This window comes from Rhinolophus sinicus, chromosome 2 (assembly GCF_057876585.1).
Source record: "Rhinolophus sinicus isolate RSI-liver-muscle chromosome 2, RSI-T2T, whole genome shotgun sequence".
Classification (NCBI taxonomy): domain Eukaryota; kingdom Metazoa; phylum Chordata; class Mammalia; order Chiroptera; family Rhinolophidae; genus Rhinolophus; species Rhinolophus sinicus.
Window position 1 is genome coordinate 113762521 of NC_142502.1, and position 26423 is coordinate 113788943.

Consider the following 26423-nt stretch of genomic DNA (forward strand, 5'->3'; position numbering starts at 1 on the left):
CTTCTGAGCAGGACTCAGCTGGCACTTGAGGGCACCAGCTGATAAAAACCCCAACTATGACTGTCCAGCCCAGGGAGGAAGGTGGGGCAGCTGAGAAGGATTGCAGGGGGCAGGATGGAGGGCAACCACGGAGTTTAGGTTGTTCCTGGGGGTAGAATTACCTGAAGATACTTTAAAATGCACTAGTGTGGGGTGTGGGGTTAGGAGAGGGTCAGCATTTGTGGAAGTCTTCCCAGGTGATGCTACCATACAATCCACAAAGACAGGGAACCTGACCAGCCACGCACACAGCCCTTCGGTCCCCACACTCACTTGCCTCAGTTTCCCCACTCTGCGATAGCCCCTCACTCGCATGAATATTCCCAGGGCAGAGAAGTGGGAAAACCAGCGCCACACAAAGAACGTCGTTTTCAGATATTTCCTTGTCCCTCCCTCACCCCCCAAAAATGAGGGATTTCCAATAAGACAGAAGCTGAGTTTATTCCAATGACTGGGGTCTTGCCACCTGAACATGTCCAGAGTCTTCCCCTTCAGGGCCCAGAAGAAAGAGGGTCCTTGCAAGTAATACCCCTCAGAGGCCAGGACCAGGCTACACAATCCCCCCCTCCCTTGAGCTTCCGTCCTCCCCCAGCCAGAGGACAGGTGACTCGGTAGACAGTGTGGGCCTCAGGCCTCAACTGTCCCCTTCCACAGCCCACCTGGTGGGGGAGAGGAAGTGAGCTGGCCCAGCCAGACTGCAGGTCCTGAGACGGGGCTGAGCACACAGAGGAGCGGGGCACAGGGGCCTGCCGGCCCTGGGCAAGGTGGGCGCTCAGGCACAGGCAGCCTCAGGCCCCTGCCCACACTCCGGGGGGCCCTCCATCTTGCTGGCCAAGCTGTAGTAGTAGGTCCGCATGCGCTGCTCCACGGTCAAGAAGTCGGGACGATCCTCCCACCTGTGGGGATGGGCAGAGCTAGGCCACTGATCACATGGCCAGAACCAACTTCAGCTGGAGGTGGACACACAAGGGGCTCAGAAATCATGGGGCCGTCGGGCAGTCCTGGCTAAGGGGGCAGCCTCTCAGGTGTGAGATCTGGAATTCAGGGGTCTGAGAGAAGAAGGGCTGACAGACGGGCAGTGGGTGGTAAGTAACAAGATTGTGCGTTGGGCTGACACTACTGACCATGGGTGACCAGCTGAAGCACTGAGCATGGGATGTGCCCAGGGCCGGGTGCAAGGGTGCTGTCTGCCCTGACCTGCGGGCACTGAGGCGGTGGGGCTAGTGGGGAGCGGGACATTAAGGGCACTACGTGTAGGATACCCCTTTATCACTGGGGTGTCAGGTGCCAGCCTCTCTGGGTGTTGGCGTGCTGGTGTACTATGGGTAGGTTAAGGCATGTTGGAGTAGGAAGGGCTGATCACTCATTGTTTATCCTCCATATTGGATTGCTTCGGCGGCTGGGTATTCATGTCTTCAGTGTTGGCCAGGGAAAGACAGCTATTGAATGTGGGATGCGTGTACTGCACAGCCAGTGTGGGGTGACAGTGCATTTGGGCGCGTGCTGCCTGCTGTCTGATGGGAAGGCAGGATATTGATGGTGTTAGGAGTTCGAGCTTTGGGCTTCAGCCAGAGATGTGGTTCTGAATATACTGAGTGTTGGTGTGCTTTCCTGTTGGCCTGTCTGGGTACCTGTGGGGACTGAGGAATTCCATACCGGAGTCATAGCCCATGTATGAGTATTGGTACCCTGTGGGGACAGAGCCAGGAGAGCTGTTTCCAGGCCCTGGACCTCACATGGAAAAGTGCTGGCTCGAGTAGTAGATGGCCATCAACTGTGACTACTTGGCCATCAGCTGTAACCAGTTAGCCATTAGCCATGAAGATAATTGCCATGGCTACGCTGGCAAGTTGGTTGGTTGGCAGAGAAGCGGACGGGTAATCGCACACCGTGTGGAGCCTGTTTCCTGTGTCTCCAACCCAACCACCAGCGAGACTATAGTGGTGTGACTCCCCTATCCATGGCTCCGTGGGTGTTCCTTTTCGGCCTCACCATGTCCTGCATTCTTATGTGAAGAGCAGCACCAGAGTCCCTGCATGACTTGCAGGATTGATGAGTGGAGTGTTGGCTAGTGGGGGACAAAGGTTTTAGATGCTGGAGCACTGGGTGTACACAAGTAGGGTGCTGGCCCACTGGAACACTGTAGTGTCAGTGTGTTGGGGAGCCAAGCAAAGATATGGGGGGCTAATGGTGCCGAGTGCTGGAAAGGCCGTGAACTGGGGAGCATCTTTGAGTGGGATGACACCAGGGAGTTTTGTTGGACCGAACGACTGAGCACTGAGACCTCCTGTCCCAGGCCCACGTGTCAGTACGGCCAGGTCCCCACCCGCCAGCTGGCACTCACTTGTAGATCCAGCAGTCTCTCATGAGTGCGTACATTTCAGGCGGACACTCCGGCGGGCACTCCATCCGCTTGTCCTGCTCGATGAAGGCCATGACCTCGGGGCCCTTCATCTTCTGCTCAAGCCAGAGCCAAGTGCACACGTAAGTAACCGGGGCCCTCGCGCCGCCCCCCAGCGACAACCCACCCGCCTGCATGCACGCATGCCTGCCTTGTAGGGCTTCTGGCCATAGGAGAAGGCCTCCCACATGGTGACCCCGAAGCTCCAGACGTCACTGCGGCTGGAGAACTTGCGGAAGTTGATGCACTCGGGCGCGTACCACTTGAGCGGCCACTTCCCGGCTGAGCGGGCCTGGGGGTGGGAGACACTGCTGAGGCAAGGTGTGGGCCCCCCACTCCTGCCCACCTGGGCAGAAAGGGGCGGGACTCACGGTATAGTAGCTGTCATCGGCGCCTAGGGCCTTGGAGAGGCCAAAATCACTGATCTTGGCGTAGTGCCGGTTGACCAGCAGGACGTTGCGGGCTGCCAGGTCTCGGTGCACAAAGTTCTTCTCCTCCAGGTACTTCATCCCCATGGACACCTGGTGCAGCAGCTCTGCCACGTTGCTGACAGGGATCTCCTCCCTGGGTGCAGGGGAAGGCAGGGTCAGCCCACGTTCCCAAGGGGGCCAAGCCCATATCTCTGACCCAGCTGGGCGTGTGTTAATGAATATTAAGCATCTGCTGTGTGCCAGGCACGGGGCTGGGGACACAGCAGTGACACACAGGCAAAAGCCTCGGCACTCGTGCAGTCTGAGACTCGTATTTCACCCACATGCTGATTCCCAAACTCATATATTTGTTGCATCCTCCATGAGCCCTCCAGGGTGTCACGGCATCTGACAGTAAGAACAAAGCTAAGATCAATTGTTCTCTCTCTCTCTCTCACACACACACACACACACACACACACACACACACGCATGGCCAGCTCCTTCTCCCCACCCCCTCTCTTCTCCACCTCCATTCTCTCACCCACTCAGGCCAGAAGCCCTGTCCTTGCCCTCGGTACTTTCCTCACACCCAGCATCCAACCCATGGGCACACCTAGCAGCCTTGCCTTCAGAACCCCTCCAGAACCCTCCACTTCTCCCACTCCAGCTTCTGCCACCCTGGTCCATCACCTCACTCAGGGTCAAACCCAAGTGCTTCCTGTGCCCACCAGGCCCTGCATGACCTGCCTGTCACCTCCCCAGCCACATCAGCTCCAGCCACAGGCCCCCATGTAGTGCTCCCACACCACAGCAGGCATGGGTGCACCTCAGGGCCTTTGCACTGGCTGTGCCCTAGCCTGGAACGCTCTGCCCCAGAGCTGCGCTGGGCTGCCTTCCTGTTTGCAGACCTCACCTCCTTCTCACCTCCCACCGACACTCACAACCCTTTTTCCATAGTATTTATCTTCCAACATACTCCATACTTTACTGTATTATAATTATTATTTAAAGCCTCTCTTCACCCAACCAGAATTCAGGCAGAAACCTTTGTCTCTTTTACTCACTAATGAATTCCAAGTGATGTAATAGTTCCTGTCACAGAGAAATTGCCCATTGAACACCTGTGGAATGACCAAATGCACGAGCCAGGCCCACCTTGAAGGTGAGTGTGGGCTGGCAGCACAGGCCTCAGTGAGTGTCTGTGAGGATAAGAACTTGAGGCACGTGGGAACACAAATGAACTGGCAATTTCTTTAGATCAGAGGTTGGTCAGTTTTTCTGTAAAGGGCCAGATACCGTGTTTCCCTGAAAATAATGCCTAGCTGGACCATCAGCTCTAATGCACATTTTGGAGCAAAAATTAATATAAGACCTGATCTTATTTTAGTTGTAAGACCTGCTCTTATATAAGACCGGGTCTTGTATTAATTTTTGCTCCAAAAGATGCATTAGAGCTGATGGTCCGGCTAGGTCTTATTTTCAGGGAAACAAGGTAGTTAACTATTTTATAGCCTTTGCAAGCTGCATGTGGGCTCTGCCACATACACTTGTGTGGTTTTTTTCCTTTACAGCCCTTTAAAAATGCAAAACCATGCAGGACAAAACAGTGTCTGCAGTTAGCCGACCCTGCTTTAGACAGTTGACTTAATTACACAGGTTGTGAATGTGGCTGAGAGTAGGGTGGCAATGATGACAACATTTAGAGCCACACTTAGTTGACAAGCAGTGCCAGCCACTGTTCTAAGCACTTTATAAGTATCAGCTCATTTGACCCTCAATGGGCCTCCTGAGGCAAGCACTGTGAGCACCGCTGTGGGACAAATGAGGAAACTGAGGCCGGATGAACTGAGAGAGTTGCTGGGGCACACCAGTTAGTGGCACAGTTAGTGTCTGGGTGTGCGCAGGGGTAGGTGGGTCCATGAACGTAGAAACCCCCGTGTGTCTAGGCAGACCCCACGCCAGCAGCCGCTCACCTCTTCCCGAGGAGGAACTTGTGCAGGGGCCCGCCGCCCGCCATCTCCATGACGAGCATGAGGGCCTCGGCCTTGCACACGCCGATGAGCCGCACGATGTAGGGGTTGTCCAGCTGGTGCATGATCTGGGCCTCGCGCATCATCTCGTCCTTGTCGGCCTTCTCGGTGCCGTGTTTCAGCACCTTGACGGCCACGTCGATCTGCTTCCTGCCATGACGCACGCGGTGTGGGAGGTGCGCGTCGCGCCAGCACCGGCCCTGCTCCGCCGCCCAGTGCCCCCAGCCTGCCCCTCCTCCTGGGACGCGAGCCGTGGACGCTGTACGCGGCTCCCTCACGCCCCATCTCCCTCCAGGGCCCCGGCACGCAGTCCCCTAGCAATGTCTTCGGCTGGAGCGGCACTCAGCCAACTCCCTCCCCGGGAACCGCCCCTCGCTGAGAAGAGCATCTCATTCACCCTCCCCGGAAACAGCCTTCACCCAATGACCACTCGACGCAGGGGTTCAGAGGGGCCCTCTGCAACTCCCGGGGGTTGGCCGAGGCCTCTGTTACAACCACGGCCCAGCCAGTCTCCCGTCCCAGGCTGCTTCTCTCACGCCTCAGGGGCTGTCCCCACTGCACACTCCCAGGAAGTCCTCTAGCAAGTTCCTGTCCCAGGGCCTGTTTCCCAGGCACACGGGTGTCACATCCTGGCCCCCACCCCATCTTTGCCACCCCCCCATCGGTCCCCACACCGCACAGGGGCAGCCATACTTGCGCATTCGGTAGACACCCTGGCGCACTGAGCCAAAGTTGCCGCAGCCAAGTTCAATGTCAGCTATGAGGAGGTTCTCACGCTTCAGGAAGAGCTTCTTGTCCTTGAGCTCCTCAGGGTCACTGTAGGGGCTCTCATACACACTCGTGTCCATGGGCAGTGGCCGCGCTTTCTCTGGGGGTGCTAGGCATGCTGGGTAGGGTACACACACAGGTGTGCACTCCCAGGTCAGGGGAAGGGCGACGGACAGGGGGATGGGGAGGGCAGGGCAGCCTCGGCACCCACAAGGCATATGCCCCAGACAGGCGTGTACCACCCAGAGCGTGCACATGTACAAGGGTACAAGTGTGTACGTGTGTGTGCACACTTCTGGTCCCATCTCTGGGAAGCCATGTCCAAGTGGACTAAAGGCAGGTGCCTGTGTCCACACAAATGCACCCATGTATACTCCCCCCCACATCTGTGTGCGTGCTGGCACAAGCATGAGCGTGCCAGCAGGAACATGCACATCTGCCTGTGTGTGCACTGATGTGCGTGCACCTATGTCCATGCTTGCCCGTGTCTATGCCGGCACCACACAGCCATGTTTCAAGGGCTCCAAAGGGGAGCCTCCGTGCACCCATAACTATGTGTGTTCTCTGAGCCACACACGGGCAGGCTAGCACCACACAGCAAACACGGGACCATCGGCAGCAGGGCATTTTAGGGCTGTGGGCTCTGGAGCCTGTTTGCCTGGGTTCCAATCCTGCCTCACCACTGCCTAGCTGCGTGACTTAGAAAGTGATTGCCCTCCTTTCTCATCTATACAATGAGACTAATTACTGTGACTACCTCCTATGGCGTTTCAGGAGAATCCAACGAGCTCATATGCCCGCGAGCTTGGAGCATAACTGGCATATAATAGGTGCTTAACAAATGTGTGTCTGTGCCTGGTGGCCCAGGCACAGCCATGTGTCCTCCCCTGCAGGTCAGCATGAGCTCATGTACGTGCACATAGGTGGGTGTGACGGGAGTGCCCCCGTGCAGGATTCTGTAAGCTCAGTGTATGCACAGAGCCAACCAAGCCGACTGCCACAGGCCAGGCCAGGCCCATGCTTGTTCCCCAGCAGACTCAAAGCCAGCAGGGACCCTGCCCGCAGCCTGGCACAAACCCCATCATACACCTCTGCCTCTGCCAGCTCACCTGGTTCAGGGGTGTATCCATCTGAGTTGAGGGTGTCGATCCGTCTCTGAGGCTAAAGGTCATGGAGTCAGCAAGGGTCAGCAGGGCCTGAGCTGGGGCACCAGCCCCTCTCATGAAACCCATATCCCCTGACAACTCCCAGGGACAGTGCAGGTAGGGGAGTCTCCTGTTCCACGGCAGCCCTGCTCTCCACCCTAGCCTCACCCTGGAAACAAAACCCATGGCCCCACCAACTCCATCCCTGAGGCCCCAACCTTGGGGTGCCACTGACTCACGTGGGTGAACGTGGATGGGTGGGCTGGGAGTGTGGGAGCAGCGGCCCCTGGGAGAGCAGAAAGGGGGGTGAGGGGTGAGGGACGCATCTCCCGCTCCCACCCCACCCCACCCCCGCTGCCCTACTCACCTGCACTAGCGCTTGTGTTGGGGCAGGCCTCCTTCAAGGAGTAGATGAGCCCGTCAGCCTTCAGCTTCAGGTACTCCACCAACTGCAAGGAGGGCATCAGGGCAGGGCTCCCCTGCTCCCCAGGAGCCTGAGAACCCCGCCACAGCGTCTCCCCAACAACAGGGTGGGCGAGCAGCTCACCTGCCACAGGGTGTCAAACTTGGTCCCCTCAGGTATGCAGTATTTGCCCGCCTTGTCCTGGCTGATGAGGTAGTGGTACACGGTTTTTCCGTAGATCAGGGACAATGCGTACGTGCCTTGCTCCTTCCGGGGCCTCAGCCTGCCAGGGGCAAGGAAGGAGGCCACTCCTACAACCACCTGGGTCCCTCTAGTGGTGCCCCCCACCTGAGCCCAGCTCCCACACACACAGGGCATCATACAGAAGCAGCAGAGACAGGGGAAGCCAAGGTCAGGCCCCACTCAACCTCTAGACCTACTGGTAACCTCCAGGCCAGTGGGGCATGAGGCTGGGGGGGGGGGGGGAGAGGCAAAGAGGAGAACCAGTAATCCCAGGAGATAGTCATCTAATGTGACATGTGACCATCCATCCACAGGGAAGCATTGGGCTTCCCACCGCAGACATTTAGCCTGCATTGCCTGATACTCAGCCACCCACAGCTGGACACTGGGACACCCATGTCCCACTCAGCCATCCGCAGGGGACACTCAGCCATCTGCAGGAGACACTCAGCCAAGCACAGAGTACATTCACTCACCCACACGGGACACTTGGCCACCCATGGAAGGCTATGTGGCCACCTCTGGTGGACACAGAGCCACTCACAGGGAACACACAGGTCTACTACACATGTAGACTTAGGACCATTCTCTTGTGGAGAAGTACATTCCCATGTACTTCTACATGAAGAGCAACAAAGGTAAGCACAACTCTATGGCCAGCACACGGGACACCTTCGTACTAATCAGAACAAGTCACCTTGTCATCACAATAGACCCGCCAGTTATCCTAACAGACCAACCTTTGACAGAATAAGACCCTTCACTGTCCTCTGCTGGAAATTTGCCAAAATAAATAATTCTTCCATGTCTATGAAAGGGAATTGAGCCCCTCAAAAATCGTACCTGTCTATCCACACACACACACATGCACATACAGACCAACTGACCACACATGTGCACACACACATGCACACACACCAATCTGATCACACACACAGATGCACACACAGGCCAGCCTGACACACATGCACAGACACATACATATGCACACACACGTGTACACAAAGACCAACCTTACCATATGTTCACACACACAGACCAACCTGACCACACACACGTGTACACGCACACAGACACATGCGCACACACGCTGATTTAGACACCAACACCCACACCCTCACACCCCACGGTGAAACTGGTCATCATCTGCCACCATGAGTCACCGGCACAAGATTCTATTCCACAGTTAGGGGCAGATGTCCACCAGAGGACAGAGGGCAGCTGGTCCTGGAGGTCTCGGGCTCTGTGGAAGGTGTAGGCGTCTGACCAACAAACTAAGGAATTGCACTGAGTACAGAATAGCTGGCTGGCAGCATGCAGCCTGAAATAGCACTGGAGTCCTGACTAGTCGTATAAATTCAGACAGCGCTTGGGATCTGCCACGGATATCCATTCACAGGACAAATGTTTACTGAGTGTCGACCCCGTGCCAGGCACCATTCTAAGGCAGGGATTTAGTGGAACCAAGTCAGATGTAAGCCCACGTTGCAATCAAGCACTTCCTTGGATCAAAGGAACAGAGAAATCTCCCCTAGATCACCATGTGAAGGACTGAGGGGTGGTTTGTGAATGTCCCATCCATTCAAGACAGCAAGTTCCCCAGAGAACCATACAGGTCCCAGGCTAGGCCACAAAAGTGAGGAGATGCCTGAAGAGATAGGAAACCAGAATAGGGTGATGGGGAGCACCAAAAGGCTAGGGGGGAACCCCACAACAAACAAATGTCCCGCAGAATAGAAAGCACTTCCATAGCTAGACTGGTGGGCTAGCCTAGGCGTTATGGTCTCTTATTACTGCTTCTCTTCTTTTGAGAAGTGAAAATCTCTCTTAAGGTCAAAACCTTAAGTTTTGAACTGACAACAGAAACTCAACGCCCAGCCGCTCACCAGCAAATGTGGAATATTGAAAATACAGCCACACATTAGGCATTTCTGCCCATCGGTGGCTGAAGCCTAGTTCCATGTTTCCTGAATCAGAGCTTGGCCATGTGACTTGCTTTGGCCAATAAGACATCAGCAAACATGACACAAGAAAAGGCTTGGAAAGTGGTTGACCACCAGGGCTTGCCTGACCTCTCTTGCTTTTCCTGGCAACCCTGCAACCACTGTGGTTCTAACATGAGTCCAAGTCAGCCTGCTGGAGAAGTCACGTGAAGAACAAGGCACCCAGCCCGCCAGCTGCCCAACATGGGAGTGAGGCCATCCGAGACCATCTAGCCCCCGGAAACCCACCATCTGACTGCAACCACAAGAGTGAGCTCCAAAGAAACCAGCAGGAGAACCACCCAGCAGAACTAAGCCCAGGCTGCCAACCCATTGAATCAAAGGTGAATAAATGACATGTTTCAAGCTGTGACATTTTAGGATGGTTTGTTATACAGCAAAAGCTAACTGAAACACTCGCTTTGGAAAGAGACATAAAAGAGGAGTCACCAATTCCCAGAAAATAACCACTTAGGCAAAGATATTGGTGTGGTCACCATATACAAGGTGTGATCAAAAAATACAGTGAATGTTTAAATTTTTAAAATTTATTATAGTAAAAGACACATTACCATTAATCCCCTCAAAACACTCCCCCTCGCTTTAAACACACTTATCCCATCGTTCTTGCCACTTTCTGAAACAGTTTTGGAAGTCCTCTTTCGTGAGTGTCTTTAGTTGCACTGTCGTGGCTGCCTCAATGTCCTGAATCGATTCAAAATGTTTACGTTTCATGGTCATTTTGACTTTGGGGAAGAGCCAGAGGTCGCACAGTGCCAGATCCAGTGAATAAGGTGGATGAGGGCACCCTGTAATGTTTTTATTTGACAGAAATTGTCATATACCAGAAGTGATATGTAACACAGAGCATTGTCATGATGGAGGATGATTTACGGCACACTTTAAAACACACCTTCTCTCAACCATGGCTCACACCCGACTGACTGCACCAAACAAGTTGAAACTTGTCACCCACTGTTACTAAGGTTGATGCGCTGCTTCCTGTATTGAAGATCCTGCCTTTCCGTTGGGTGGCACTCGGCAGTAGCATTTCACAATATGTTTTGATCACACCATATATTTCAACGCCCCACATTCTACTTTATTCACCAAAACACCACTAGGTGGGGCAGTTCTTTGTCCTTGCAGTTCAAACTTGAACTTAAGCTAGAGGTTCAGGCGAAGAAATCAACTTGCATCTCCACTTTTAAAAGAATATAGATAACCTGATAATGGTGATAAAAGTTAAGAGCCCAGATTTATGAAGATACTGGTTCTAAACTCTTCACATTTTTGTAATTTCGTCTTCACAGCATTCCCCACAAGGTAGGTACTAGTGCTATTATCCCCGTTTTGCAGATGAGGAACTGAGGCACAAGAGCTCTTGCCTACACTGCACAATTTGTTGGAGGTAGAGCCAGGATTCCATTTGACTCTACCATTAATTCTACGTAGGACTGACAGCCAGCTCTGTCACAGATTACCTGTGCAACCCTGAGCAAGCCACTTATCCGCTGTGCCTGTTTCCTCGCATGTAAAATAAGAAAACTGAACTAAATCAGAAGTTCTTAATCGGAAAAGATCTCTGAGAATGAGATTCAGGACCAATCAAAAACTCATGTAAGTATATAAGGGCTGACAACTAAGTTCACAAACTTGCCACCATGCGCTTACATTGGCCGCACTGTACAAACAGCTCGGTAATGTTTCATAACCTGGGTGTATCAGTGTCTCACAGCTGTGTTCGTGTTGATGTGTGGCGGTGTCTTGCTGAGTGGTGTTCACTATTGTTGTTGCATGTTTTTGTGTGCTGTCGTGAGAATGTCTGAACTTGAATTAGAGCAACGAACAAACAATAAATTTCTTGTTAAACTTGGCAAGAGTGGAAGTGAAATCAGGGACATGTTAGTCCAAGTTTATGGGGATAATGCCATGAACAAAATGGCCGTGTACAAATGGATTAAATGTTTTTCTGAGGGGAAAGAACGCTTCACTGATGAAGAGAGGTCAGGGCGGCCAGTAACGAGCAGAACTGAAGAAAGCATTGCAAAAATTCATCGAATTGTGCATCAAAATCGTCAGAGTACTGTGAGATGCATAGCAGACCAAGGAACATCAATAGAGAAACAGGAAAAAATCTTAACTGAACATTTTGGCATGAGAAAGGTGTGTACAAAAATGGTCCTGAAGGAGCTCAGCGATGAACAAAAGCAAAGGAGAGTCGACGTTTGCCAAGACCTTTGGGAGAGACAATACGATGTTTTAGGCTGTGTTATCACTGGTAATGAAACATGGGTGTACCAATACGATCCTGAAACAAAGTGTCAAAGTGCACAATGGATGTCAGCCAGTTCTCCACTACCAAAAAAGTTCCGTCAGTCCAAACCAAGAGTTAAAACAATGCTGCTAACCTTTTTTTATATCAGAGGGATTATTCATTATGAATTTGTACCAGCTGGACAAACAGTAATCAAGTTTCCTATTTGGAAGTGCTGAAAAAGCTACATGAAAAAGTTAGACGAAAACAACATGAACTTTTCACCAACAATTCATGGTTCTTGCATCACGACAATGCACCACCTCACACACCACTGTCTATGAGGGAGTTTTAGCCAGTAAACAAATCACTGTATTGGAACACCCTCCCTACTCACCTGATCTGGTCCCCGGTGACTTCTTTCTTTACCCGAAGATAAAGGAAATATTGAAAGGAAGACATTTTGTTGACATTCAGGACATCAAGGATAATACGATGACAGCTCTGATGGCCATTCCAGGAAAAGAGTTTCAAAATTGCTTTGAAGGGTAGACTAGGCGCTGGCGTCGGTGCATAGCTTCCCACGGGGAGGACTTCGAAGGTGACCATAGTGATATTCAGCAGTGAGGTATGTAGCACTTTTTCTAGGGTGAGTTCGTGAACTTAATTGTCCGACCTAGTCTGCAAGATCTCTCGCATAAACATGTTTTGGGAGGTTGTGAAAGGGGTTTGGCTTCAGTAAGATTCCGAGGGATCCATGATCCAGAAGTTCAGAACCACTTAACAATATTCTCTTGAAGGCCCTTCCCAGGGGTCAAGTTTCTTATCAAGTTGAATCAACCAGTACCGCAAATGCTGCAATTATGCAGAAATGCAGGGAGCTGTGGCAGCAAATATCATTAGGAACAATGCCACCCCTTCTATAATATTCTGAACAGTCAGTGGTAAGCGTGTCCCTGGTCTCACTTCCAAGCCTGAGTGGCATGCATATCTTTCTGTCACACCCTGACCTCAGAACTAGACCAGTTCCAGGCATGTCCCAGGCCCCGTGATAGCAGGGGTGTTCCTCTCACCCCTGCCCCACGAGGTTCTGTGCCTACAGCTGTGACCTTTGGCTCTATCCACTGAGAAAGCAGATACTGGCTACAGGAACTGCCAGAGAATCGACAATAGTTTCCATCCAAAGCACTCTTTGCCTAATTTTCCAGCAATCTGGCTCATTGTAGCTGCTTCTGTCTCTTGACATTTCCCGGCATGAGTCACTGTCCCTCATAATGTCACCGCTGCACCTGCTTCTGAACGTGAGGGCCAGCTTCAGTCTCTGTACTGTACCCAGATTCTAGGTCCTTCAGCCTCACCCTCTGTGGCCATGCCAATCCTGCCTGCCTCTGAGCCTCCAGGCCGCCGGATAGGCAGAGCCCAGCAGCTCAAAGCCACAGGCCCTGGTTCTCCTGAGAGTCCTTTCATCTCAACAGGCCAGTTAATTTGAAGCCTGTCATAACTGCTGCTGCATTGATGCAAAAACTTTGCAAACTTTTCCTTTTGGCAGTGGATTTCTTTGTCAAACAACATCTTTCATGAAAGCTTAAGCTATGAAACAGGTCAAAGCTGCACTGGGATGGGACCTCAGAAGCCCCCTGGCTCCACCCTCCACTCCTTCCACCAGTTCCGCCTGGAGTGGGGAGTAGAGAAGAAGAAGAAAGAAAAACCAAGACAGAAGGGAGGCAAAGACCAAGGTGATGAAAAGCTGAATTAGGGACTTGAGATGAAACCAGGGAAGGGAAGCCTAGACTGTGAAAACAACAGAAAAGGAAATGACACGTCATGAGGAGAAAGCAGAGACCAGGAGAAGTGGCTGTACCAACTGGAGGGTCATACAGCCTCCTTCGTGTGGCCAGCTTGGAGAGAGCCCCAGACACTCAGGCACCGGGGGTAACATGTACACGAGAAGTGAGGCAGGGATGTGTGCGAGACACAGGACCACATGTCCGCAGCAGTTTCGTGAGCATCTCACCCTAGATGGGGAGTGTGCCACCTCTGGATGAAGACAGGTAACATCGGGACAAGTGCCAGCCCTCACTAGAAGATGGAAGGCTCTGCCCCCAAGTTTACAGTCTGAAAGGAAAGTAAGAGCCCCAAACACTTGTGTGTGAGATGCTCGTCACCTCCATTATGGCTCCTTATTCCAATCCTATGACAGACTGCTTGCAAAATTGGCTGCTTTAATTTCTCTCCTGTGGGATTAGCCTAAGTCATTAGGCAGGGTAAAAAATTTAGTTTATCAGCTGATAGCACCGTCTTGTGGAGGAACGTGCATCCTGTGGGATACCCGCAGGTAATCTGGTACACGCACAGAGACCGCACATGGGTGGGAAAATCAAGGAAGGGGTCCGCGAGGTGGCCCCAGGAGAGGAACAGGGAATGGAGGCCCTGAGAATTCAGACACGTTGGGGAGGATAGGATGCTGGACTTCCTGGGGTCACAGGAAAGAGGTAGGCACCGAGTTTCACTGTATCTTGAGGCCTGAGTGATGTCAGCTCACATCTGGATAACATCCATTATATAAAGGGACCTGTGTCCAGACCAGAAAGCAGCAGCCAGCAAGACTTCCAACACGCAGCAAGGTTATGTAAATAGCTTCAGAGATACCTTCACAATAACCAATTCACAAATAGCCACCTGGCTCAGCTGTGGCCCAGACATGGGCACATACCAGTACATGTGTCCACCCATATATACTAACGGCTAACATTTACTGCACTTTTAGTACATACCAGACACTGCATGTTGCTTTACACATAGTAAGTAAGTCATGCAATCCTTGTAGCAGACCCTTGGGGGGGCACCACTCATCCCCAGAGCAGTCAGAGGGAGTCACCGCCTCCCTCCCTCACCTCTTCTACCCCAGCCCTCACTCAGCTCCAAGCACACTGGCCTCTTCGCTGTTTCTTGAACGTGCCACCAACTTGCCCCCTGGTCTTTGTACTCATCTCCCTTATCCCAGAGGGCTGCACAGCTCACTTCTTACCTCCTTCGGTTCTTTACTCAAAAATCACCTGATCAGACAGGCCTTTTCCGGCCACCCAATCTCACCCCTCTCCCCACCTACACACTCTTACCACCACTTGACAGACTGTATTTTATTGATTCACCTTTTTTGTCTATCTGCTCCACAAGGACAGGGATCTGTGTCTGTTTTGTTCACCACCATGTCCTCAGTGCCTGCAACAGTGCCTGGCACATGGTGGCTATTCAGTATATTTGTGTTGAATGAAGGTGCGGAAATGGAGGCAGGCGGAAGTTCAGCTACTTGCCCAGTGTCCCCAGCTGGTAAGTACCAGACACTGGATTCCAACCCAGGCGGTCCAGCTCTGGGGTCCTCACCACTGCTGCTCCTGCCCCGTGGAACGGCCCTTTGCAGGCTCAGAAACGCATCCCCACTTGCACGTGGAGCACAGGCACGCTGCCCACCTCTACCGGCACACTGACACCTGCGCCCACCTCACTGCCCCAAAGCCCAGGCCCAAGACCCACGTACAGGAACTTGCCGTCGGTCTGCGAGCCCGAATAGAGTTTGCGCTCAGCCTCCTCACGCGTCAGGTTGCTGTGGTACCAAGGCATCCGCTCGTGAGCTGTGGTAGCAATGAGCTTCTCCACCTGGGGGGCCTGGCTGATGATGGCCTGCTCCAGAGCGTCTCCCTAGGGAACGGAGGATCAAGGGCACTTATACACGTGCCAAGTGCGTGACCACAGGAACCCTCTTCTATCTCCTGGACCTTCCCAATTGCCTCTGTTCCCATGAGACCCCACTCCCACCCCAACCAGGCGCACCTGGGTTAAGTCCTTCCGGTAGTTGAGGACAGCCACCCTCCCTTGTCCATGTTTCCACCTCAATCCATTCCAGGCCCCGCCCATCCAGGACCGAGCCCCAGACCCCGCCTTCCAGCCGGCTCCTAGCACATCTCTGGCTTGAAGTTCTGATACTGGTAGTCGAACACCTCGGTGTATTACATCTGGTCGAAGACCACAACCCACCGCCCTTCTGGCCACCCTACCCCAGGGCACCGCCCCCAGCCCAAGCCTCTCTCCTTCAGGGCCCTGAAGGACCGCCACCTTCCGGTCTATCTTCGCTTAGGCCCCTGCTTCAGAAGACCCCTCGTAGTCCCGCCCCTCCGGCTTCCAAATCGGACGCAACACAGCCAAGTGCCGGCGGAAGAAGAGGCTCCGTCTCGCCTAATCCCCAATGCTCCCTCAACCCCAGGGTCCGCCCTCCCCAGCCCCGCCCATTCCGAGCCCACCCCTGGCCCCGCGCTCTCACCTCCAGCTTCCACGTCTGGCGCACGTAGTCGCGCACCATGGCGTCGCGCAGGCAGTCGAAGACCCCGGGCTGCGGCTCGAGCCCCGACGGCCGGTTGCAAGGCTTGCGCAGGTTGCAGGGCAGTCCGTCGGGGTCTCGCGAGTAGAACTCGCAGAGCTCAGCGGGGCCGCAGTGCGCCTTCCCGCCGGCGATGGCGTAGGTGCCGTTGAGTTGGCGCTCGATGGGGAAGTGGTGGAAGCGCACGTCGTGCACCAGCGACAGCACGTAGCCGCCCAGCGAGCGCAGGCACTGGCGCAGCAGGAAGAGCCCGTCGGCCATGCCCGCCAGCTTCAGATGCTCCTCGGCCTCGGCGCGCGAGATGCTGCCGTAGAAGAAGGGCAGGTGCGCCGCGGGGTCTGGCATCGCTTCCGCTGCTCCGCGCAGGTTGCGCGCCCCTGCGCCTCACCACACCCTGCGGGTTCAGAGCGGGATTTGGGGCATGTCAGGGCCTCGCTTCCCTTCCTGAGCTCCGTCCGTGGGCCCAGAGATAGTGAGAGAGAGGCCGCAATGATGGGGCATCCGTGCCGATCGTGCAGAGCATGCTTTGTGCCAGAACCAACTTGGAGAGGAGACCCAGCCTGCGTCCCAAACCCACCTCTGACTTTTCAGAGAACTTGTGCGGGAGCGCCCAGACTACACGACTGGCCCCACACACCAGCTCCTGGAACTATTCATCTCCAAAACACGTGTTGAATTCTTATTGTTTCAGGCCAATGCTGGAGATAAGCTGGAAAAGACAGACATGGTTCCAGCCTTCTTGAAGATAACAGTCTTGGGGGAGGGAATGCAATAAACAAAGAGACAAAAATAATAGCTACGGATTTAGGTCAGTGTTATAAAGGAAATATAGAGCGATATTAAGAGAGAGAAGAGGCCACAGTAGCTCTGATGGTCACCTTCTCTGAAGAGGTAGCATTTGAGCTGAGATCTAAAGAACAAGGAGGAGCTAACATTTCAAAAAGCAGGAAGGAGAGCACATCAGGCAGACGGAACAACAAGTGCAAAGACCCTGAGGTTAGAATAAGCTTTGCTCATCAAAGGAAGCTTACTCTGTCTTCCCGACTCACTGATTATTTCCCCCACAGCCTTAGAAATTCCCCTTGCCTTCCCACCTCTGCCTTCATGGACACGTTTCTAGAAAGCCTAAACTAATCTGAATATCCATCAATAGGGGATTGGTTAAATACATTAGGGTTTAACTTCAATGTGAACTTTGATAGAGCCGTTAAACAAAACGAGATATGTGATTGGGAAATATCATATATGGGGAGAAGGAGTTAAGGATATTTAGGTAAATGGGTATCTGGTGAGGCAGATAACCTAAAATTATCTACCTTCAACTTCCTGGGGTAATGGTGATGTCCGATATCTTGATAAGTGTTGTGTAACACAGGTGTCTGAATTCCTCGAAAATTAGAGATTGTACACTTAAGATTTATTCATTTCATTGTATTTGGATCCCTCAGTAAAAAAGAACCATAAATTATTGAACCATAGTTAATGATCTGTGTGCAGAAATATTTATCGATGACTGTAATTTACTTTGAAAGGCAACCAAAAATTAATATTGACTGATAGATGAATAGATAGGTCCAGTCAAATCTTATTATTCGCAGTAGTTCTGTAGTCACTGCAAACATGGAATTAACAAATACTAAACCCTTACTCCTAGAGGAAATCCAAGGCTAGGATTCTCTGAGACTCTAGTTACATTTTCATCCACTTATCAATACGTAACCTTGTTCTATGTGTACTGCTGTTTAAAGGCACCTTGGTTTATGTTGGTGATCGATTAACATTGAACTCTCAGCCAACAGCACTATAACTAGAAGCTTATCTAACACATTCTTTTTGGCACCCCACAGCCTGCCTGCACTTGGGAACACTAGACAGCACTTCAGCACTGCACGTGGGACCCATTGGAACAGTGAAATCTACAAACAGCACAAAAATTTGGCACCAAGTGGACTGAGGACACTTGTTTATGATATGAGAGCTGAGACAGGAAGGTAGAGTGTCTTGTACAAGCTTGGCTTTCTTGCTGCTCTGCGTGTGTCCTTGTGACCGTGAAAGTACCTCAAGTATTAGTTTTGGGGTTTCAAATAAATTTTAGTGATAGGCTAATTCGCAAGTACAGAAAGCACTAATAATGGGATCAACTATATGTGATCGAGCAACTATAGCAAAATGTTAATTGTAGGATCTAGGGGGTGGCTATGGGTGTACAACTAATTCTTCCCATTTTTCTATATATTTGTAAGTTTTATGTGACATTGAAAAAAATTGTCTCCCCATAGCAGTTTCTGGTCATTTCTCTACTGAAGTGGGCCCAACAAAGCCACCCAGGCATGGGTTGTGTTCAGGGAAGGGGCTTGGGAGCCTTTCTTAGTTAAGCAAATGTAAGCAGGGGTGCAGAGGAAGCTGTTGTGGCTTGAGCAAGGGAGCCTGTCCCCTGGGTGTCCAGGGACACGCAAGGACGGGTACTGGGGCTGGGAGGAAGGTACAGGTCTTCACTTAACGTCAACAGGGTCTGGGAAACAGTGACTTGAAGCGAAACAACGTGTAACAGATCAGTTGTACCTGAGACTAATTGATAGAAACGAGAGTTAGATTCCTACAGCATATTTCTAGTCACAAAAACATCATCAAACTTCAAAATAAGACCCAAAATACTTCTAATATTAAGCATTGGAATAAAGGTGAGCTCAACATACATTGAAGAAAGATGAATGAAAACAAGCAATATCATTTTTTTCCAACCCTCTGATTCTAGTTCAGGGTCACAGTGGCCAGAGCCTCTTGGTAGCTCAGGGTGCCAGGCGGGACCCAGCCTGGACAGGACGCCCTTCCATCACAGGGCCACTCACACACCCCCACTCACTCAGACGGGGACAATGCAGACACGCCATCCCCTCACATGCTCATCTTTGAGATGTGGAAGTCCCAGGAGAACACCCACGCAGACACAGGGAGGACATGCAAAGTCCACACTGACGGTGGCCCCACTGGGAATCCTGTTTGTTTGTTTGGTTTTTCCTCATCAACATTATGACGAAACAACATTGAATGAAACATTATTTCAGGACCTGCTGTACTGAAAATTTCAGGTGAGGTTTGGGAATCATTTTAGGCATGGCCCGTGATTCCCTTCAGGTGAGGCCTGCGAATCATTTCAGGTGACATCTGGGTTGGGACAGCTGGAGGAGGGGCCAGAACCTGCATTCTGACCAGATACCTCTGACACCGGGGTTAGGAGGGCCAGGGTTGTGGGGATTCCTGGTTGTCCTAGCAGTTACCCGGAGGCGATTAATCAGGGACTGCAGCTGTGTCCCCATCTGGAGCCATCATAGGCCATCATTCTGTAATATATGCAACAGCACGGGCGACCCTCAAAGGCATCACGATGAGTGAAAGAAGCCAGACTCAAAGGCTACTACTGTGTGATTCCATCAAACCTATCAATGGGGAACACTTCAGTGGCTGCCGGCAGTGCGTGTGTGTGTGTGGGGGGGGGGGGGGGTGCTGACTACAAACGGGCATGAAGGAATTTGGGGGAATAGTCTAATATTGATTGACATGGTAGTTTCTTGGCTCTATGCATTTGTCAAAACTCAGAATTTTTCTCTAAAATGAGTAAATTTTACTATATGCAAATTATTCCTTTGTTTGTTTGTTTTTTAATTAAAGGGGGATAAAGGAGCTGGAAGGTATAGACACACCAGGCACTAAAAATAATAACTGAAATCGGAAAAGGAGGGCTGTCTCCACTCCTGCTCCCCTTTCTTGACCCCTGCCTTCCATCCAGCCTCAGAGCCTGCCCCTCAAACACAGGCTGCTCCCCAGTCTCCGTGGACTCCCCCCGGCTGGCCTCCTCCCTCTCTGATGCCAGCTCTCTGCGTCCCCAACCTGGTCCCCTCACTTGGGCCATCCTGTCTGTGGCTAACTGCTGCCACTCCCACTTATCTAGTCCAGATCTCTCTCCTGAGGTCGGTTTGTGCTGCCATCACCTCCTTTGATCTCTACCCACTGCTTCTATTAATAAAACTTGAGATCCAGATCTAACTCATGGTGCCTGTGATTGGCTGAACCCCACAGTCTGTTTCCAATATGAGCTGAGCTCAGGGGTCTGCAAGTTGCTTCTACGCATCTCCTACCCAGGGCCTCCCTTATTCAAGAACCTACTGTGGCTCCCTCCTGCCTACTCCACTGACTCTAACTAAACTCCTCAGCCCTCCCTCTGCTCCAGCCAGGCTGCACTATTAGTCTGCCTGCAAATCTGCTTACAAACTCTTATTCCTAGCGTGCCCTCCCCTCGGAAGGCCCTCCCCACTCCTCTCCACTTCCCAAGTCCAGCCAGCCCTGCCGCACAGGTTCATAGAGCTGCTCCCTGTAGACACAGGACAAGGCAGTAAGGTGGGGGCCTGTCCAGCGACCGTGGGGAGGGGTGAGGTTGGGGAATCTGGTCTCTGGGGCAGGAAGCTGTGGCAGGAAACTGTCGACAACACAGTTTGAGAAACTCCTCCCCACAGTGGTCGCAGGTGCAGCCTGGGTAGCCGAAGGGGGGTTGGTGCAGAAGTGGGGGTGGGGAGAGGCTGGCCCCTAGGGCCATAAGCCATGCTTGGCCACCGTGGACCCGAGGCCAAGGTGTCCCAGAGACAGCCATGCTCTCTGTGCGTCCTCAGCGTTACCCCAACTTGTCTGCCTCACTGCAATCATGACAACAGTATCAACAGCCTTCAGAGCAGCTGGGCCCGTCTGCAGCCTCCTGTGTGACCCCAGACTCGGCCGGAGGATCCGCTGCTTCTGTCCTGAGTGGTGCCCCACAGACTCCATGGCTTTCCCAAGAGATGTGCCCTCCGTGAGACTCCCCATCCCATTCCTGCCTGGGCTGGCTGTGTCCTGCCTCCCCTCAAGTGTGTGAGCATCTTGTGACACCCTAACCTGGCCTTCTCCGAGTGTGCAGCTCCACCCAGACACCAAGGGACAGCGGCCCTGAGACGGGGAGGAGAAAACCTCTGATCCTTGGCCAGACACATCTGCCTGAAATGCCACCATTCAAGCGCCCTCCCTGTGTAAAGGCTGGGTTCTGTTCCAGGGAAACCTGACACCCCAAACGTACTGCAAAGGGAGGAAAAAGGGTCAAGGGATCAAATATATTTTGAAAAACATATTAGCATATTAAAGGTTCTGATGCAAAACAGTAAGGAGGTTCCTCAGAAAACTAAAAATAGAACTACCTTATGACCCAGAAATTCCATGTCTGGATATTTATCCGAAGTAATCCAAAACACTAATTCAAAGAAATATATGCACCCTTATGTTCACTGCACCATTATTTACAATGGCCAAGATGTGGAAGCAACCTGGGTGTCCATCAATTGACGACTGAATGAAGACGAGGTGGTACATATAAACAATGGACCATTAATCATAAAAAAGAATGAAACCTTACTATTTGCAACTACATAGATGGACCTAGAGGGTATTATGTTAAGTGAAATAAGCCAGACAGAGAACTACAAATACCATACGATCTCACTTATATGTAGAATCTAAAGAACAAAATAAAGAAATAAATACATAAATAAATAAATACCTGCGTGGAAGGCCCCTCTCCAGCTTTGTTTAATCCCACAGCTATGTAGCAGGGCGTTGAAGGTCCACTGTTCCACACAACATATTCTGAGCATTAAAAGCCCCAATTAAATGGCCATCGTGAGAGCCCAGAGGGGAGGCAGGCTGCAGAGGAGCTGGGTCTGCTGGGAGTGGGTAGGAGTGGCCCCAGCCAGGCCTGTAGGCTCTGCATGCCACCCTCAGTCAGATCCCGAAGCATCCCCACCCAAGGCATTTTGGAAATGAGGGCCCGGCTCCTTACTGTCCATGGCTCATCTCACTGACCCCTAGTCCTCTGGCCCTAGACCCCAAGGCCCCCCTGAAACCATGTTTCTTGCTCCTACTCCACAGGCCATGGTGGGGCCCCCTAAGCCCACACACAGAGGCAGCACAGGCATTTGTCAGCTAACAAAATGCCACCTCAGTTACATTGTAAGTCACAAGCACAACAGTTAGCATGGTGCCATAGATGGCAACAGGCTCCTTCATATCTTTTCTCTCAACAGGGCATCAGATTGGAATCATGGAATCATCGATCCATTGCATAGGAGCAAGTGTGGTCCTGAGCAGTGAGCTAAGCTCGCCAGACCCCACCTGGAAAACGGGTCAGCAAAGGCGCCCGACACTGGGGCACTGCAGAGGTTCTGTGAGCGACGGCTCGCAGAGCACCATGCACAAAACCTGGCCCACCCTTCCGCTTCCATGTCCTGCCTGCTCACAGCCATCCAGGACCCCCGCCTCACGCAAGGTTAAAGCCCAACACTCGCAGTGACCCCAGGCTTCGCACCATCTGCCCCATCACCTCTTTGCACTCACTCCCTCTCTAGCAGCCACACAGGCCTCCTTAAGTTACTTGTTCAGGTCACTTAAACAAATCAGGCAAGATCCAACCTCAGTGACTTTGCACAGTCTGTTCCCTCTGCCTGGACACTTTCCCCAGTATCCCTCACTTCATTCAGGTCTCTGCCTAAATATCACCCCCTCCTCCAAGAGGCCTTTCCCGACCTCCCTCTCTAAAATCACCTCCCCTTCTTCCTCTGTCCTGAGCCAGCTTTATTGTTCTTTACCACCAAAAATGGGATATATATATCAACTTGTTGACATGTGATCTTTGACATATGTTAACAAATGTTATGACATATCTTATAATATGATAGAACGGGAACAGTGTGAGAGTGGAGACCCTGTCTTGTTCCCCTGCCTATACCAGCAAGGTACATAGTAGGTGCCCAATAAACGTTTGTGGTGTTTGCAGAGGCCACTGATGCCAGGTACCTGAAAAGGTATGCAGCCCGCTGTGATGGGTGGACACACCTCTGCGGGTCCCTGGATAGGGACGAGGGGCCGTGGGGGCTTCCTTAGGAGAGGGGGGGAATGGTGGGTCTAGAGTCCTCCTCCACTAACAACGGCGGGAGAGGAGAGGACCAACGCCAGCAGCCTTTGCACAGGCTGCTTTCTGTTCCCAGAAAGGCGCCCATACCCTTCCCTTGGCCAGATGCTACAGGTCCCCTCAGTTGTCCCCTCTCCTGGAAGTGTTCCTGCCCAGGCTGAGTCGGGCACCGCCTCTGCTCTCCCAGGGCCTGTCCTCCCACATCACAGCCCTGATGGCTGCAGAGGACCGCTGTCAGTCTGCTCCTCTGCCTCTGACCAGGCCGGTCACCCCAAGACAGAGCCTACAGTGGTCTTGTTTTCTCCTGGAGCCCCTGCTGCCTCCCAATAAATACCTGTCACCCGGGCAACAACAACAGCCTCTGTGCCAGGGACTTGATGGCACGTCTTATGAGCATTATCCATTTAATCCAATCCTCACCTCACCTGCATTCCCAGCTAGCCCCATTCCTCCTCAGCTAAAGAAACTGAGGCTTAGAGGGGTCAATGCTGTGTCCAGAATCATGCAGCCTGCAATGGCAGTTGGGATTTGAACCCAGGCCTCTCACCCAGCAGCCGGCATCAACCACTCCAGTCCCTGAGGAGAGTGGAATCCCTGGTTCCAAGCTGTGCGCTCAGGGGCTCCGCCACCCCCAGACCCCGCATTGACCCAGGTGTCACTGTCCCCTGAGCTGCCTTCAACTGTCAGGGCCCAGGCTGTTGGGGGGTCAGGGGCAGGTCCCCACATCCAGCTGACTCTCTAAGTGTATGTTGAGTGACTGGATGATGCCACGACACCAGCCTCCCCACCCCCACCCCAACCTCTGCTGCCTGGGTTTTAAGGGCTGTGTGACCGCGAACAGGAGCTTTCCCTCTCTGCGCATCAGGCTCTGTGACTGTGAAAGGGAGATGGAAAAAGGTTTAGGGGATGAGTGTGGAGGACGGAGCCTGGTGGAGATGTGGGGACAACATGGTCCTATGCGTTGCAGGATGCTTAGCAGCATTCCTGGCCTATAGCTACTACTTAGATGCCAGTAACACTCCCCAAGGGACAGGGGGAAGGTAAAATTGGCTGTGTCTTAACCCTATGCTTGGGGAGGGGCCGGGAGTGGTCAGCATGGAGCAGTCTGGCTGCTGCAGCCCCCAGAATGGTCTAGGAGATGAAGTCCAGAGCCTGAGACCACCCGGAGTGAGGACCGATCATCATAACTACAGTTATGCTGGAACTACACGCGTTTGAACTGCCTGGGGCCACATACACGCAGATATTTTTCAGTAACTATGCAGTCGGCCCTCCGTCTCCCGGGTTTCGCATCCACAGAGTCAACCAACCCACAGGTCGAAAACAGTATTTTTGATCCGCGGTTGGGAATCCGCAGGACTGACTGTAGCCATTGTTCTAGGACATTTTCTGTATCGAACTTGAGCCTCTGCAGGGTCCTGGAACCAGCCCCCATGGATACAGAGAGACGACAGTAGAATCAAAAGTTATACACAGATTTCCGACTGTACGGGGGTCAAAAACCCTAACCCCCACATTATTCAAGGGTCAACTATAGCAATATACTTATATAGCACCTACTGTGTGCCAGGCACTTAGATGTATTCACTCACCTAATCCTTGCAAGAGCCCTGTGAGTGAAGGATTTGTGGATTTGGGACTGAAGCACACAAAGGTGGAGGGTGCTTCACTTCTGTGTGCCCAAGGTCACACAGCACACACAGTTGGTGGCAGAGCCCGGAGGCTAATCCAGGTCTCTTGTGTCCCTGCAGGGCTGCAGGCATGAGGCTGGAGGACAGGCGAGAGGAGGAAGAAGCAGCTCTGGGGTGGCAGAAGAGCCTTGGCAGGTGGCACCCAAGGATGTGGCACCCCAGGAGTCCCAGAGCCTAATCTCTCAGGCAAGCTTTATTAAACACCTACTGTGTGCTCACTGCCTTAGCTGAATGAACAGTAACAACGATCATCTTGAGTTGTTCACCACACGAAGCCCTGATCCTTTCTGCCAAGACCGTTTCCTGCCTGGGGCACCTTTCCAAACCTCTCACCCAGCAGTCAGGAGCCAAGCACCTACTAGGTGCCAGTATTTTTATCTACATATATCAGATATATAAACTGAGGCTCAGAAGGGCCAAGCAACTTGCGAACGACACACAGCGATTGAGCAGGATTCAAGCTCTTTGCTCCTTCACCCCTCTGGGTCCCCCTTTAACCTGAGCTGCCCTACAAGTGGCCCAAGCCTGCCCTGGACCCCTCATGGTACTCACTGGCATTTTGTTGTTCAGATTCACAGCCCTGTTGAGCCACCCTCATATTCATGGCCTCGGGCCAGAGCACAGGTTTACTTTCTCTGGAGGTTTCCCTGCTTCCTGGAACCAAGGATGCTGGCCTGGCAGCGCCCAGCGGGAGGCCAGCAACTGAACAGGCACTTCTGTGTCCCCAGGACACTTCTGCTCGGCTGAGCCTCTGAAAGGGTTGGGGGTGGGGGGTGCTGCTTCCCTCAGTGTGGCCGCGTCTGCTTCCTTCTCTAGCTGGACACCACCTGTCCCAGTACAACAGCACTCCGGACTCTATCCTCCTCCACCAGACCCAGGCCACCCCTGGAGACAGCAGCCAGCTGCTGTTCCATCCATGATGACTTACCTGGGGACGGATGTCCAGTCAAACGGGCTACCCACAAGGTCTCTGATCCCCAACGCAGACACACAGCTGGTTGTAGATGAAGAATGAGGGCCCAAGAAAACAACTTGGGTCTCTCTGTAGCCCAAGCCCCCAGCCTAAGGCCCCCGCTGGCTAACCAATGCCTCTCAGGCAAGGTGTAAGGAGGTCCTGCCCTGCCAGTTTCTCACTGGCGGGAGTTTTATTCACCTTCTGTCAGCTGCCCCAGAGTCCCCTGGGGTGGCTGTGCTGGCAGGACAGAGGCAAAAAACAAAGGATGGCCACTCACCTGGATGCAGCAGCGACAGCACGAAGGCCCCAGCCGGGCAAGGACCTGGGCCGGAAGGCCTGATGTGCTCTCAGCAGCGGGTTTCTCAGCCTATTTCCTTGATGCGAAGACAGGAAAGGGGGCTGTGTTTGAAGTTTACGTATAAGTCATAAAGTGCTGTGTTCAAGGAAAATCGCAGGCCACGTGCTCCGGAGAGGGCAGAGGGCATTTCCGGGGCCAAGCAGTGCCTGCCCCAGCGGGGTGGGGGGAGGAATTGAGGCCAGCTGCAAGCAGGGGATATGCACGAATGAGGATTCCAATGGTACCCCCAAACCTCAGGAGGGGAGCTGTGTGCGCTGGAATTTGGGGGAGTGGGACAGCGGCAGTGGGAGGGGGATCCCCAGGACTCACTGGAAACTAGAATCCCCCCACTTTCCCTTCCCAAGGGGTCATGGACACAGGCCAGGCCCTGACTGAACT

General features: G+C 52.6%; 1 protein-coding gene across 4 annotated transcripts; it reads right to left on the reverse strand.

Annotated features, from left to right (window-relative positions):
- Window positions 1-461: 461 nt before the first annotated feature.
- On the reverse strand, window positions 462-26122 carry ZAP70 (zeta chain of T cell receptor associated protein kinase 70). Of its 4 annotated transcripts, XM_019716526.3 has the most exons (14): window positions 25965-26105; window positions 16634-16765; window positions 16000-16450; window positions 15220-15380; window positions 7344-7482; window positions 7164-7245; window positions 7036-7082; window positions 6761-6812; window positions 5577-5769; window positions 4827-5033; window positions 2812-3004; window positions 2592-2732; window positions 2384-2496; window positions 462-935 (listed from the first exon to the last, which is right to left on the reverse strand). In XM_019716526.3, the coding sequence occupies exons 3-14, from the start codon at window positions 16399-16401 to the stop codon at window positions 812-814; spliced, it is 1854 nt and encodes a 617-aa protein (XP_019572085.2). In that variant the 5' UTR covers window positions 16402-16450; window positions 16634-16765; window positions 25965-26105; the 3' UTR covers window positions 462-811. The 4 variants fall into 4 exon arrangements, with proteins under 4 accessions (XP_019572085.2, XP_019572084.2, XP_019572088.1 ...); XM_019716525.3 differs by lacking the exon at window positions 16634-16765 and having other exon boundaries at window positions 25965-26122; XM_019716529.3 differs by lacking the exon at window positions 16634-16765 and having other exon boundaries at window positions 2588-2732; window positions 25965-26122.
- Window positions 26123-26423: the final 301 nt, after the last annotated feature.